Here is a 17,139-nt window from a genome sequence, read left to right on the forward strand (position 1 = left end):
AATTCAAATTGAGGAAGGACGGATGTCGGATAGATGTGCGAAATTTGCCTTGGCCAGCGGTGTGGTTGGTTGGTGGAACCGACTTCCATCACTTGTTGTTGAAGTTGATAGCCTAAACAAATTTAAAGCTCAACTGGACAGGTATTTCGAACGAACGGAGGGGTGAAATGGAGTGGTGTGTTTTTTTTTTTTTTTTTTCTGGCTGATGCTGAGTAAGCTTGCTTTCTTGCATCATATGCCTCTGCGAATGCTAATGCTAACTGTTCAATTTTTTCAAAGCTATTTTGCTATATACATATTACATATTTTTTACCACTGGCTTCATAACTACATTAAAACACTTTGGCTCTGAATATTTCCCCATCACAAGTGGATGCAGTTTTGTATTGCATCTGCATTAAAGCATAACAGAATAGTGATTCTTCATTTAATTTTCCACCATTACAAGACTTTCCTCAAACAACATATGCTTTGTTCAAGAGCAAATTATAAAATATACTCATTGCATCAAGATTAAAAACATCTTTTTCCCTATATCTTTCAAGAACTAATTGCATAAAATAATACAAAAATATATGAAACTGTACAAAAAACTCCAGACAAAACCAGTCTGGGGCTTTTGCTTTCTCAATTGATCCAAGTTCACCAAATATATTTTGTGTAACTAAGGTAATTCCTGTACTTAAATCTTTGAGCTATACATTGCTGCATTTGATGTAGCTAATTTCACGGTGAAATGAAAAGTTAGGTAACACTACTTAACAAATTTTTCAAAAAAAGGTTCAATTTATCTGCATTTCTTAATGTTTCTTTATGAATTGGGGTATTCTAATTTTGAATATGACCTTTTGCATAGCATCATTTGTTTTCCCAAAAATGAAAGAAAAGTAAACATTCAATAATACTATATAAGATTTATTAACAACAGTATTAGTATTAGTAATATTAGTAGTAGCAAATAATGAAAGAAAATTGCAATTTACAGAATTGAAGCCTTTTCTTTTAAGACCACCCTTTTGTTCTCCTCACCAACCTCATTGCTCTTCTCTGTACCTGTTCCAGCAGGTCTAAATCCTTCCTAACATGAGGCCACTAGACCTGTATGCAATACTCAAAATGTGGCCTAACCATTGCCTTATACAATGGGATAATCATCTCCTTATCCTTGCTAGCAAAATTCCTGTATCCATCATTTTATGTTAATCCTCTGGCATTTTCTGCCATGAAGGGAATTTGTCTCATACCAATGTACTACTATATTTATATTTGGTAGGACAAATAATGATTCTTTCATTCTTATTACAGAACAGAGTACAGAACATCAGTACAGAACAGAGTACTAATGGGATTAATGAAAAAAAAAATTTCCTTAAAAACAAACCTCTCTCTCTTTTGTGTTCAGTGAAATTATTCTGAACCAAGACAAAATATAGTCACCCAACATAGCTTCGTCCATCTTTCTCTCCCCTAACATTGCCTAGATTTTGTTTGAAATATACAGGTGAGGGTAAAAGTAATGCAGTTTTATTGACAATCTGAATCACATTTTTCTGTCATTTTCAATTAACATGTCAACTAGTTCTTTGTGATTTTCACTCTTAATGTTACTAAGAAAGCCATTTGCTACTAGGAAAAATGTTTGCCAGGCTTTCACTCAGTATGTGATTTTGTCTTCCAGTTCTTTTAATGCCAACATAAGCTTAATTTGTGGACCAATAAATATACCACCTTTCACTTTTGCATCAGATAATTCTGGAAACAAATTGTATGAGGTAATGATCAAAATGTTTGGAGACAATATGTGAGAAATGATGAAGCTTACTGGCTATTCAGATGGATTTTATTCAAACTAGTCTCTACTGCAACTTCTGGAAGCATTCCTGATAGACTTCTTAATTTCCTCAGTTGTTAAAAATCTGTGGCTTTTCAAGAGGGCATTAAGCTATGAAAACAAAAAAATAAAAGAATTCAGAGGGAGCTAAATCTGGTGAGTATGTCAGATGGGGGGCCACAGGATAATCGTGAATGGAAAACATGAAGTGTGCAGGGCAATTTTCATGATAAAAGCATCAATTCCCCAAAGCCCACTTTTCTGGCCATTTTATCGGAAAAGCTGTTATGTTTTTGTTATTTGGTTTTTAGGAGCATTAGTAACTAAGGCCATATTGCTCCGGGGATATGTGGTGGTTATTCCCTGACCTTTCTGCATCCTCCATATTTGGTGGCTCATGGGCTCGAACCCCAGTCTAATCAAGAAGCGTGTGCTACACACTGCTGCTCTTGCCCACCTGGCTACAGAGGTGCCGTCTGAAAAGCATCACACAATTTTTTAATATTACTGGTTCACTGTTTGACCAAGTGGAAAAGATTAATAAATAAACAATGCTTGCATCAAAAAATATGATAAGAATGGTCTTCACATCTGATTGAAATTGTGTTGCTTTTTTTGGGCCTTGGAGAAGATAATGTTTTTTGTTGAGAGGACTGTGTCTTTGTTTCTGGATTACAGCCAAGTGCCCACAATTCATCACAAGTAATGATGAGAGAAACAAAGTGGATGAGTGACACAGATTTGTTTGAAAAGAGGTGCATTCTCAAATCTAGGGGCTCACATCTGGTGAGTATGGGCTTGGCAAACCCAGCGTCCTGAGCTGGATATCATCTTCATCTCTCTCTCTCTCTCTCTCTCTCTCTCTCTCTCTCTCTCTCTCAGGGTAACTTGGGAATTTCTTTTGACTAGTGCAGAATAAGCCTCAAGTTTCCTTGCATCGTATGTCTAATAATAATAATAATAATAATAATAATAATAATTAAAATTAACTGACATATCCCATAACAAATACCAATTTCACTAGCAACTTCATGGATAGTTAAATGTCAAATACACCTGATCAGATCAGAAATACAACAGAAAGAATTTTATAGCACCATAGCGAGTATCATCTTCAACAAACAATCAGCCCTGTTTAAACTTTGTGAAATACTGAACATTTTTCTAATGACACACAGCATCTTCTCTGAAAACTGTTTTTAACATTTTGTGGATTCCTGTTGCACTTTTCCCTAATTTTAAACAAAATTTGATGCAAATTTTCTGCTGAGAAAAATCACCTCACTTTAAAATATGCCAAAATTTCTATTCAATGCATGTTAATTCAGACTGAGTACAGATAAATGGATAATAATGTGTTACTGCATATATATGCATCACCAAGCATGTTGCAACAAGTTGCAATTCACTCTGATGGCACTATTTCAAGTTAAAAAGCTAGTCCACAAACTTTTTTATCACACTTCATATGCACAAATGTGCCACCTTGAGCATAAAATTGTTCTAACACAGTGGTTCCCAAACTACTGAGATCTATGGACTCTTCCGAAAATCAAAAAAAGTTTGCTGATATATATATACATGCATATTAGGTCAAAGTCATGATTGATTTTTGTTTTGTGAGTGGTAGTGAAAATTTTTATTATTTTGGGCAGGAGGCATTATCGATAATTAAGGCCTAACTAACTGGCTAGCCATTGCTGTTCTAGCAGTTGTTGAGTTTGCCCATAGTTCTATGTTAGCAATTAACATGAAATCAAGTTAAGAAATATATAAATGCAAAGTTTAAAAAGATTAGAGGTTTAAAGTTAGAGGGGAAAGGAAATAAAGGGAATTATTAAAGATTAAGTCAAGAAAAATTAGGAAAATAGCTAGGAAGAATTAGGAAGGTAACATTCCCTCACATGGCCATCTCTCTGCTACTTTCTCAAGGGCTTTGAGCAGACAGATAGCCATACTAAAAGAATGTCTCATGCATACCTGTTTCTGTAGTCTCAATAACAGTTTTGCTTACTAAGTACTCATATTTAGTTATGGATGTCTTAATGTAATAAGGAAAATAAAATGTAATTGTTCATTTATTTTTAATTAATTTAGTTAGGACAGGTAAATTTTTGGATTATAATTATCTGCAAACTGGGATTGGGACCCAAAGCCCCACAAGTATGCATCAGAGTAAATATAAAAATTATATAGGTATTTACCCGTGAACACTATAGCTGGTGGGTGGTACAAGAAAGCATGTGCAATCTGCCCCGGGGGCCACTTTATAGGAGGCCAGGGTGCCATCTGGTCTGTTTTGTTGGTTAGTCTATTGGTAATAATTATATATGCTTAAGGGACAGGTTAATTTGTTTGTTTGTGATTATGCGATCTGTATTAAATTTGTAATCAATGGTTAGGATTACGGTGAAAACCTATATGGATGTTTATGTTAATACATTTTAAGATTACACTTTTCTTTCTTTTTTTAATTGATAATTCAAAATAATAATATCCGCTGGACAAGGACTGGTATAACCTTTTTACTGCATAACAGCCTGTGTAGGCCTAGTGGGATAACTATATACATATTTACATACCCCCCATTGGTGATTTTAACCTTGTGGTGCTTTGGACTTTATTAGGCTGTAGTAGCTTATTTAAGGGTCCATCTGTATTATTTGCTTTGGTTGCCATTTATATCACTTTGCTGTCAAAATTTATAATATCTAGTAAAGTTAGGGCTATAAAGCATTGGTATTGATATGGAGTTTAATGTAGCCAGGGTCAGCATGAGAACTCCTATTATAGTTATTGTTGTACAAATTTGTATTAGGGTTTGAATTTGGACATCTGGGTTGCAGGGCAGTCAGACAACAAGCCTTGTCTGAGTACAATGAACCCAGGGGTCAAATAGGGGCCCAAACAATTGCTCTGTGACCCTATTAGGGTTAATGTTGGGGTGATGTAGGGTTAAATTGGCTTGAATGGCTGCTTTAATATGGTATCTGATAAACTTAACAGGCATTTTGTTCTGGATTAAATTGGCTTTTAGTTTTTGTAATGCATCCAGCATGTTTCCCTGGTTACTACAGATTTGTATTATTCTGTTAGTTTGATTTCTGATTATGTTAACATGTATTTGTTTTGTTAAATTGGTCTCCCAGTTTGTCTAATGACTTGGAAGTTGAAATGGTCTCTTTTGTCAAAGTGTCGTGTGTAGACATTATTTTCTTTGATTGCGATTTCACTGTTAAGGTATATGGCTTGTAGGTGGCTTTTAGGGTTGCTGCATTCAATGGTCAGGTTTGTGGGATATATTTCCAGTGCTAATCTGTTGAATTTATCACAATTGACAACTAAGACATCCTAGATGTAGCTGAAGAAAATTATGTTGTCTTTAATTTTGTTTTCTTAGTAGTGTAAGTAAAGGTTGGCAACAGAACTCGAGCTGCTTGCCCCCATTGCCACCCCCCTACTTTGCACATAGATGCTGTCTCCCATAAGTATGTAGTTGTTGATTACACATAAATTTATTAGATCTTCATTTCAGACAATAAAATATACACAGAATACAACAAAATAATAATATCAGCAAAGTGTACACCTACGATTTCAAAAATCTATTTACCAGCATTTCACATTATAATTTAAAAAAGTGCTAATAGGCTACTACAAAGAAAATCAGGAAATTCTAGGCTGTAATACCACAGTACAGGCTAGACCTAATAAATTTATGCATAATCAACATACTTATGGGAGACAGTATCTAATAAATTTATGCGGAATCAACAACTACATACTTATGGGAGACAGCATCTATGTGCAAAGTAGGGGATGGCAATGGGAGCAAGCAGCTCAAATTCCATTGCCAACCTTTACTTACACTACTATAAAAACAAAATTAAAGATGACAATTTTCTTCAGATACATCGAGCATGTCTTAGTTGTCAATTGTGATAAATTCGACAGATTAACACTGGAAATATATCCCACAGACCTGATCATCGAACGCACCAACCATAAAAACCACCTACAAGCCATATACCTTGACAGCGAAATCGCAATCAAAGAAAATAAAGTCTACACACGACACTTTGACAAAAGAGATGATTTCAACTTCCAAGCATTAGACCAGTGGATTCCAACCTTTTTTTTTTTTAATAAAGGCACCCCTAAGTAATTTATTTTATTTTGCAGCATCCCTACTCAATTTTCTGCTTGTTAGATCAGATTCTCTCCTTGTATATATATATGTGTGTGTGTGTGTGTGTGTGTTATATGATAGTTATTACAATAATATAATTATAAAAATTACATTTCATAATACAAATTATATATATACAGTATATAATAATTTTATTCTTTATATAGAGGTACTAAGTAAACATCAATTATAGATCATTGCAAAATTAAAAGGATACTGTACACCTTTTTATAATGAAATAAACATATCAATTTAAAAAAAAAAATAAGTTTAAGTAACTTAAACCCAAATTACATGGCACCCCTGGAATGTTGTTGCGGCACCCAAGTTCAAAACCAGGGTTCCGCAACATTAGGCTTACAAACTGGGAGACCAATTTAACAAAAGAAATACACATGGTAATGTAATCAAAAATCAAACTAACAGAATAATACAAATCTGTAGTAACTAAGGAAACATGCTGGACACATTACAAAAACTAAAAGCCAATTTAATCCAGAACAAAATGCTGTTAAGTTTATCAGATACCATATTAAAGCAGCCATTTAAGCCAATTTAACCCTACATCACACCAACATTAACCCTAAAAGGGTCACAGAGCAACTGGTTGGGCCCCTATTAGACTCCTGGGTTCATTGCACTAAGATAAGGCACATTGTCTGACCGAACTGCAACCCGAATGCCTAAATTCAAACCCTAATACAACAATAATTATAATAGGAGTTCTCATGCTGACCCTGGCTACATTAAACTCCATATCAATACCAATGCTTTATAGCCCTAACATTATTAGATATTATAAATTTCACAGCAATATAAATAGATATAAATGGCAACAAAAGCAAATAAGCTACAGACGGACCCTTAAATAAGCTACTATGGCCTACTTTGCTTTGGATTTTATTATAAGCCTTCAGCTTATAATAAAGTCCAAAGCACCACAAGGTTAAAATCACCAATGGGGGGGTATGTAAATATGTATATAGTTATTCCACAGGGCATACACAGGCTGTTATGCTGTAGAAAGGTTATACCAGTCCATGTCCAGTGGATAACATTACTATTTTGAATTATCAATTAAAAACAAAAAAGTGTAATCTTAAAATATATTAATATAAACATCCATATAGGTATTCACTGTAATCCTAACCATTGATTACAAATTTAATACAGGTTGCATAATCACAAACAAACAAATTAACCCATCCCTTAAGCATATATAATTATTACCGACAGACTAACCAACAAAACATACCAGATGGCACCCCGGGCAGATTGCACATGCTTTCTCATACCAACCATCAGCTATAGCGTTGGAAGGTAAATACCTATATAATTTTTATATTTACTCTGATACATGCCTGTTGAGCTTTGGGTCCCAATCCCAGTTTGCAGCTAATTATAATTCAAAAATTTAAAACTAAATTAATTATCATTAGCAAAGGCACATGATGCAAGAAAGCAAATTTATATAGCATCAGCCAAAAAGAAAAAAAAACACTCATTTCACCCATCCACTCGCTCCAAATGTTTGTCTAGTTCTGCCTTGATTTTGTTTAAGCTATCAACTTCTACAACAACAGATGGAATCAACCACCCGCTGGCTAATGGCAAACTTTTGCATATCTATCCCACAACTGTCTTTCCTCAATTTGAATTTGTGCCCTCTCAGGCAATTATTCTGAGCAAGAGGAGGAATCCCATCAGCATTGAGCATGCACAAATCATTCGAGACTTTATACACCTCAATCAGATCACCTCGCAGGTGCCTTGTCTCCAGACACTGTAATTTGCAAAAACTTTAAGCCTTTCTTCGTAAGAGCAACCCTTTGTACCATTCACTAATCTTGTTTCTCTTCTCTGTACTCGTTCCAACAGCTCTACATCCTTCTTAAAACGAGGCCTCCAGACTTATATACAGTACTCAAGGTGTGGCCTGATCATTGCCTTATACAAGGAGATAATCACATCGTTGTCTCTGCTAGAAAAATTCCTGTATATCATTGACAAGACACCATTTGATACTCTTGCAGACTGTCTGCACTGCTCAGAAAACTTCATATCTGCCTGTGCAACAACCCCCAGGTCCTTCTCATTCTCTACCACTGTCAGTGTAGTACCACACAGTTGATATGTTACTCTGGAGTTACTTCTTCCCATATGCAGTACTTTTCATTTGTCAATGTTAAATTTCAGTTGCCACCTCTCAGCCCACCTGCTCAGCTTTTCTAGAACCTGTTGCAGCAGTGTACTGTCATTAGTGTCATTTACAACTCTGCTGACCTTCGTATCATCTGAATACTTGGACATTAAGCCTGATACGCCATCATCAGTATCATTAATAAATACAGGAAACAACAATGGACCCAACACTGAACCCTGGGGCACTCCACTAATAACATTAGTCCACGAAGGGCAGTGTCCATTAATTACCACTCTCTGCCTTCTCCCACTCAACCATCCCTTTATCCATAGCAACAATTTGCCTCCAATGCCACAGTGCTCCAATTTGTGCAGCAGTCTTCCATTATCATTAGCAGAAGCATACGAGAAAGAAAGCAAGCTTATGCAGCATCAGCCAAAAACAAAAAAAAAAAAACCTCCCATTTCACCCCTCCATTTGTTCCAAATGCCTGTCCAGCTCAGCCTTAAATTTATTTAGGTTATCAACTTCAACAACAAAAGATGGAAGTCTGTTCCATCAATCAACTACCTGCTGGCTAAAGGCAAATTTCTGCACATCTATTCTACAACTGTCTTTTGTCAATTTGAATCTATGTCCCCTCAAGTTCTTAATCTAAGCAAGAGGAAGAAACCCATCAGCATTCAGCTTCCACATACCATTCAAGGCCTTATTCACCTCAATCAGATAAGATCACCGTACAGGTGCCTACTCTCCAGGTGCTGCAATTTGCAGAACTAAAGCCTTTCTTGGTAAGATCACATCTTTGTTCCCCTTACCAATCTTGTTGCCATTCTTTGTACTCATTCTAGCAACTCTACATCCTTCCTAAAATGAAGCCTCCAGACTTGTACACAATACTCTAGATGTGGCCTGACCATTGCCTTGTATAACAGGATAATCACCTATAATCAATGATATACAGCAAAATTGCTATATATCATTGACAAGACTCCATGACCTGCCCTGGCAGCCCATCCGCACTGCTCAGCAAACTTCATATTTGACTGCACAATTACCCCCAGGTCTTTTTCACCTTCCACTTCCCTGAATGGAGTACCACAAAGTTGGTACGTTTCTCTTCGGTTATTACTACCCATATGCAGTAATTTGCATTTGTCAATGTTAAATTCAGTTGTTACTTCTCAGCCCATTTGCCCAACTTATATAGATCCAGTTGGAGTAGTATACTGTCTTTAACAACCCAGCCAACCTTTGTATCATCTGCAAATTTGGACATTAAACCTGATATACCTTCATCAATATCAATATCAATGATAAATATACAAAACAACAATGGGCCCAACACTGAACATTGGAGAACTCCACTAATAACATTTCACCATGAAGAGCAGTGTCCATTAATTACCACTTTCTGTCATCTCCCACTCAACCATCCCTTTATCCATTGTAGCAAATTACCCATAATGCCATACCTTTCCAATGTGTACAGCAGTCTTCCATGTGCAACAGTATCAAAAACTTTCCTGAAATCCAAGTATATGATATCAAAATTATTTTTGGCATTCAGTTCCTTTGTGACCACTTCATAGTATCCAATCAAATTGGTCAGACAAGACCTCCTTTTAATAAACCCATGCTGTGTCTTAACTATTACTGCAGTCTTGTCTAGATAATCCTGCAATGCTTTTTTAACCAGTGATTACATTATTTTCCCCGGAACACAAGTTAAACTAACAGGTCTATTAGCCATATGGTGCAATGAAGCCTGAGGCTTATGCTGCACCAGCCAAAAAAAATTCCCGAGTTACCCTGAGAGAGAGAGAGAGAGAGAGAGAGTCAAAAGTAGAAAGGAATCACCAAGAAAGAGAAGAATGATGATATCCAACTCAGGACCCTGGGTGTGCCAAGCCCATACTCACCAGATGTTGGCTCCTGGGGTTAATATTTTGTGAATTGGTGATACATTTGCATACCTCCAGTCCATGGAGACTTTTACTGAGTCCAAGGAAGCTCTCATAATTATGGCTAAGGGTTTGCTACTTCCTTTGCTGTCTCCTTTAATATAACTGGATAGATCCAGTCCACCCCAGGTGCCTTACTTATGTTTAACTTCAATAATTTCTCCTCCACTTCGCTCTCAGTCGTTACAAAATCACTTAGCTCCCTGTTAGAGTTTGATAAACTTCTGGCACTCCCCTCATTGAATAACTCCTCATGTCTGAATGTAGATGCAAAATACTCATTCAGTTTATCAGCTACCTGAGCATGATCATCAATAGTCAACCCACCTATGTTAAGTGGTCCAATCTGATTCATCCCTTTCCTTCTAGAATTTACATATGCAAAGAACTCTTTGCTGTTTTTCTTTGCATCCTTTGCCAAAGATTTATTGTAATTTGCCTTCACCTGCCTAACCTCCTTTGTGACTTGATTACACACTAATTTATATCTGCCATAGGCTTCTGTGTCACCTGATACTTTATATGCATCCCATACATTTTTCTTCTCCGCCATGAGCCTCATTAATTCATCTAACATCCATTTAGGCCTAAACTTTGAACAGTATTTCTTAGTTGGAATGAAAAGCCTAGTAGCCTCCAAAATTAAGTCCCTGAAGGCTTCCCATTTAAAATTCAACGTTGGTAATATCATCAGTTGATCCCACTGTACAATTAACTTAACAATTGTCTGAGACTCCGACCCCTGTAATCACCGTTACGAAAGCAAAAGCCCTTCCCTTTAGCCTTGATGGTAGTTACATCTTTAAGTAATTCCCACATCAGTGCATTGTGATCGCTATCACTCAGTGTTTCCCTTATCTGCAAATTCTTAATGCATGAATAATCACAGCTGATAATCAGATCAAGACTATTACTCCCACTGGTTGCCTCTGAAACATGTTGCTGTAGAAAACAGTCATCCAATAAATCCACAAAAGTCCTGCTAGTGTGCGAGTGACCAATCCACAAGTTCCAGTCAATATCTGGAAAGTTAAAATCCCGCATTATAAGACATTCTGATTTAGGGGCCCACTATTTCTCTGCACAATTGCTCATTATACTCATTAGATTCATTAGGCCTATAACACACACTTATTCTCATTTTTCCTTTCCCAGTACTTATGTCACACCAAACAGACTCAACATTGCATTGGTCACCAACATCAATTTGATGCACTTCCTTAGATTTTATGTGTTTCTTAACTAACATCATAACCCCTCCTCCCTTCCTGTCCTGTCTATCCTTTCTGTACACATTGTTCTCCCGAAATTCCAATTCTGTTCTGCTTATTATTAAAATTCAAAAATTTTATTTTTGAATAAGCAGAACAATTCTGTTCTGCTTATTCATGACACCATGTGTCTGATATTCCAACAATATTTGCCATTGATGTCTTGACTACAACTTCAACCTCATCAAATTTATTAACTATACTCCTAGCACTGGTGTACACGCAAGTATACATGCACCTGTTTCTACTCTTAGTTACCCTAACACAGCCCATGTATTTATTTGTTCCACTATGACTCCCAGCAGTCCTGAAAATCTCCATTGCCTTGCTTTCCAGGCTGCTGCTCATTCTAATAGAAGCAGTGCAAGAATCGCTTTTGCCTCTGCCTGCGGCCACTGTTAACCTTTTAGTCTGTGTATCCCTCCCAAGCTAGCAGTTTTCCAACCCACCTAACACTGCCTCCATAGCATCAGCAAATATTCTTGCACCCTTTCTATTTAAGTGTACCTAACCCCAGAGGCTCACATCTGGTGAGTATGGGCTTGGCACACCCAGGGTCCTGAGCTGAATATCATCATTCTTCTCTTTCTTGGTTATTCCCTTTTCGATCTCTCAGGATTTTTTTTTTTTTTGGCTGGTGCAGCAAAAGCCTCAGGCTTCTTTGCACCATATAGCTAATGATAATAATAATAATAATCCCTGTAGAAGCAGTCTCTCCTGTCAAGAAGCAGAGACCAGGCTGAAAAAAATTCTACCTCATTTGGTAGCCATAATAAAAAGAAACCTTATTACACAAATATTACAGATTCTTTTATATCACAGTACAGTACTGTATGCACTTACAGATACCAGACAAAAAAAAAATTGGCCACATCTGGTAGTTTGGGCATATAATAGATTGTACTTTCTGCATTTGTGTGCTTACAGCACTGAAATTAGAGAATAAGCTTAACTTGTTTTCTCTCTTTATAGGTATACTAGCTGTGGTTGAAGAAGCAAGGATTTCCACCATGAAAGATGAAGCACAGCAAAGATGTTAGTGTGTGGCAAAAAAGGAGCAGTGACATTTGGTAGGTCTAAAGGGCATCCAGCTAAAGAAATAGCTGAATTTTCTGGTGTTTCAGAAAGAACAGTAAGAATTTTTAAGGAACGGTGTAGTTGAAATCAATCAGAAATCAGTGGCAAAATTGTGTTTGAAAGTTTGCACAAAGTGATTGATATCAGAAGTGAATAGCATTTCAAAAAAGACAAGAACTGCTTCAAACAGTGAATTAAATATCTCATCAGCTGATTTTTGAGAGAACACTGAAAAGAGAATTGTATAACATGGATATCTGTACTAGGGTTTCCCCAAAAAAGACCAATGTTAACAGCTTCACATAAAAAAGCCTTAATATAGTTAAAAGTCATAAAAACTGGACTGTTGATGACTGGAAAGCAGTGATTTGGTCTGAAAATCTAAATTTTGCTTTTACTCTAATGATGCAAAGCACAAGTTCACAAATGCAATGAGGCATTTCATCCAGACTTGTGCAAAGTGTAGCACAAGATGGTGGTGGGTCACCATTCCCAAGCATTCCCAAAGTGATGCTTTGGGAATGTTTTAATTATTATGAAGTGTGTTGTGTTCCCTACTTGAAATACTAATGAAGAGACAAAAATTTAAACTGAGGAAGAATAGTTATAGGATAGATACACAGAAATTTGCTTTTAGTCAGAGAGTAATTTATTGCTGAAATAAATTTCTATTCAGTGTTGCAGAAGTGGGTAGTTTGAATAATTTTAAGGAAGAACTGGGTGAATTCTTAGCTGGGAATGATAGATGACGTGGGAAGTGTGTATATCTATGTGTTTTTTTTTTTTTTTGCTGATACCATATAAGCTTGCATTTTTGCATCATTTTCTACTACTAACACTAAAAGCCTATCCTTTAGCAAAGGGAGAGATGTGTAATGAGTGCTTCATATAAATGAAAATTTTTTGTTAACTGAGTTTGTATTAAAAAGATTATATTGTATTTTTTTCTTTCTTCTTTAGAAGCAGGAAACAAAAGAAAGGCCAAGTAAAAGAAAGAAGAAAAGAAGGGAAAGAAAGAAAATAAAAATAAATAGATAACACAAATCAGTAGTTGATATATTTTTTTTTTTTTTTATTGATTCCACAACCCCAAAAGGAAACAAATCAGTCCAAAATCTCCTTCCCCACAATCTGGGAACTAAATGAATTAAAATTCTCATTTTGTGCCCTCCCCAGATAGCACGAAGCCACACCTCACAGTTTGAGAACCATTGAATTGGATGAAGTTGTCAAAATATTACAAAATATATTTATTCAAAGCAGTAGCAATTACTTACTTATACTTGGCTTGCAAGCGCATTAATTTTGTCATTCCTAATGTTTGTGGTAAATCATAATCTCTAGCCAAATTTAAATACTTAATGTCTTCAAGTGAAAAATGAGAAACTGGAATATCCAGTGCCCTACAGCAACAAAAAGAGAAAAGTGATATATTTGTGTTAACCAAAATAACATGAGCTATTTCAAAAAAATAAAGCATTGAGAATGAATGAATTGAGAATTCATTCATTCTCAATTCATTCATTCTGCAGCATTGAGAATGAATGAATTTTTTTTTTTTTTAAATCAGTCTCCTTTGTGGCTTCTGCTTTTTAGAGTTTCTGGATTTGTGAACTACAATGCTAAACAGATAATCATGATAGCACACTAATGAATGTGCATTAGTATGTTATCATACTAATGTGCACCATTAGTATGCACACTTCAGAGTACCACAGCGGAAACTAATAATTTGTTTTACATAGTGTACTTTTATTAGAAACAACAAGGGTTCATTGTCACTCATGAATCTAGTTTCCCCACATACTTTATGTCTAAATTTAGATTTTTACTAAATTTTGGATACCTGATGCTAAAATTCTGCAGATTTTGAAGTAAAAAACAGTTCTGATTATATTTAGATTGTTATACCTCTTCCTATCTTGGCACTGAAGAGATTTTAATAGATGACAATCTGTAAAACAATATAATTCTCTCTCTTTCTTGTAATATTAGGTTTTCAATTTTGCAAGATTTTTCACTGATTACAAAAATGAAAGTAAAATTTTTCCTTGCATGCCATTTCTTTGACAAATCAAATTTACAATTTATTTGAAAAAGCTATCAGAATGACTAACATCATTCAATCGCTTTGGCAAAAAGAATTTCAGCATACAGTCAATAGAATGCCAAGTTGGTGTGAACTCTGCGCATGCATAGCCACGGCTAAAAAGGATGCCAAATGATGTGACCTCTGCACATGCATGGTCACATATAAGGAGAAGTATAGGTAAACTGTGTTGTTTGAAAATAATAAAGACAAGTTTTTGAGACTGAAGTGATCTTTAGTGATGGTGATATTCCAAAGACAGCTGTCACTGAAGAAATGGTAAGAAAATACCATGAAATGTCTGTTGCCATTATGTACATATTTCCAATTCAGAAATAAACATAATAATATTAATCTATGAGTGCTTTATTATCTTCAAAAAATGAATATGAAAGTAGTAGTGGCATGTGATGCAAGAAAGCAAGTGTATGAGCTTATGCACCATCAGCCAAAAAAAAAAAAAAAAAAAAATCACACCATTCCCTCCAAATGCCTGTCCAGTTCCTCAAATTTATTTAACCTGTCAACTTCCACAATGACAGATGGAAGTTTGTTCCAGCAATTAACCACCCGCTGGCTAAAGGCAAATTTCTGCACATCTATTCTACATCTGTCTTTTCTTAATTTAAATTTATGCTCCCTTAGGTTCGTAATCTGAACAAGTGGAAGGATCCCATCAGAATTCAGCGTGCTCAACCCATTCAAGGCCTTATACACCTCAATCAGATCACTGCGCAGGTGCCTAGTCTCCAGCCACTGCAATTTGCAGAACTTAAGCCTCTCTTGGTAAGAGGATCCCTTCATTCCCCTCACCAATCTTGTTACCCTTCTCTGTACACGCTCAAGTAAATCTACATCCTTCCTAAAATGAGGCCTCCAGATTTGTACGCAGTACTCAAGGCATGACCTGACCATTGCCTTATACAGAGGGACAATCACCTCCTTCTCCCTACTTGCAAAATTCCTATATATCATTGACAAAACCCCATGACCTGCCCTGGCAGTCTGTCTGCATTGCTCAGAAAACTTCATATCTGACTGCACAATTACTGCCAGGTCTTTTTCATTTTCTACCACCTTAAGTGTAGTACCACACAGTTGGTACGTTTCTTTGGGGTTACTTCAACCCATATGCAGTACTTTGCATTTGTCAAGGTTAAACTTCAGTTGCCACTTCTTAGCCCATCTGCCCAAATTTTCTAGATCCTGTTGCAGTAGCCCACTGCCATTACTGTCATTAACAACCCTGCCAACCTTTCTATCATCTGCAAACTTCAACATTAAGCCTGATATACCTTCATCAATATCATTGATAAATATAAAAAACAACAGTGGACCTAACACCGAACCCTGTGGGACTCCACTAATAACATTAGTCCACGAAGAGCAGCACCCATTGATTACCACCCTCTGTCTTCTCCCACTTAACCATCCTTTTATCCATTGTAGCAACTTACCCTTAATACCATTCTGCTCCAATTTGCACAATAGTCTTCCATGCGCAACAGTGTCAAAAGCTTTCCTGAAATCCAAATATATGATATCAAAATTATTTTTTGCATCCAGTTCCTTTGTAACCACATCATAATATCCTATCAAATTTGTCAGACAAGACTTTCCCTTAACAAACCCATGCTGTGTCTGAATTATTGCTGCAGTCTTGTCTAGATGATCCTGCAATGCATCTTTAACCAGTGACTCCATTATTTTACCCGGAACAGAAGTTAAACTAACTGGTCTGTAATTACTCGTGTCACCCTTCAATCCCCCTTTGTGAATTGGGGATACATTTGCACATCTCCAGTCCATGGGAACCTCCCCTGAGTCCAAGGATGCTCTCATAATTATGGCTAAGGGTTTGCTTAGTTGCTTTGCCGCCTCCTTTAATATAACTGTATAGATCCCATCCACCCCAGGTGCTTTTCTTATGTTTAACTTCAACAATTTCTCCTCCACTTTGCTTTCAGTTATTACAAAATCATTAAGTATCTTGCTACAATTTCATAACCTTCTGCCATTTTCAAACCTTAATAATTCCTCATGTGTGAATGTAGATGCAAAATACTCATTCAGTTTGTTTGCTATCTGAGCAGGATCATCAACAGTTGAACCATCGATGTCAAGTGGACCAATCAGATTCATCCCCTTCCTTTTAGAGTTTATATAAGTAAAGAAATCCTTGCTGTTTTTCTTAGCATCTTTTGCCAAGGATTTCTCGTAATCTGCCTTCGCCTGCCTTCCTTTGTGACCTGATTACAGACTAGCTTATATCTGCCATAGGCTTCTGAGTCGCTTGATAATTTATATGCATCCCATGCATTTTTCTTCTCTGTTACAAGTCTCATTTAGTTCATTAGATAACCATTTAGGCCTAAACCTTGAACATGCTTGAGTCAACTGACTCAAGTATGGAAAGATAGCCACAAAGTGAAGTTTTTTTGAAACAACTAGTAGTTGTGTCTATCCCCACCATAGGCACTGTAGCAGCATCAACAAAATGGCAGATTTCGCCAGTGTCAAAAAAACACAGTGTGTCTTTTTGTTTGAAGAAACAAAGTCAACAACAACAGTTCAG

General features: G+C 36.3%; 1 protein-coding gene across 1 annotated transcript in view; it reads right to left on the minus strand.

Annotated features, from left to right (window-relative positions):
• LOC150080572 (lysophosphatidylcholine acyltransferase 1-like) overlaps positions 1-17,139 on the minus strand; it is a 190,724-nt gene that overhangs the window by 47,982 nt on the left and 125,603 nt on the right. Inside the window, exon 9 of the mRNA XM_090380741.1 lies at positions 13,753-13,878. Within this exon, the coding sequence (XP_090236867.1) occupies positions 13,753-13,878 (126 nt within the window). The remainder of the gene's footprint in view (positions 1-13,752; positions 13,879-17,139) is intronic.

The sequence above is a fragment of the Mastigoproctus giganteus genome, chromosome 9 (assembly GCF_048544385.1).
Source record: "Mastigoproctus giganteus isolate SK-2022 chromosome 9, ASM4854438v1, whole genome shotgun sequence".
NCBI classification, from domain to species: domain Eukaryota; kingdom Metazoa; phylum Arthropoda; class Arachnida; order Uropygi; family Thelyphonidae; genus Mastigoproctus; species Mastigoproctus giganteus.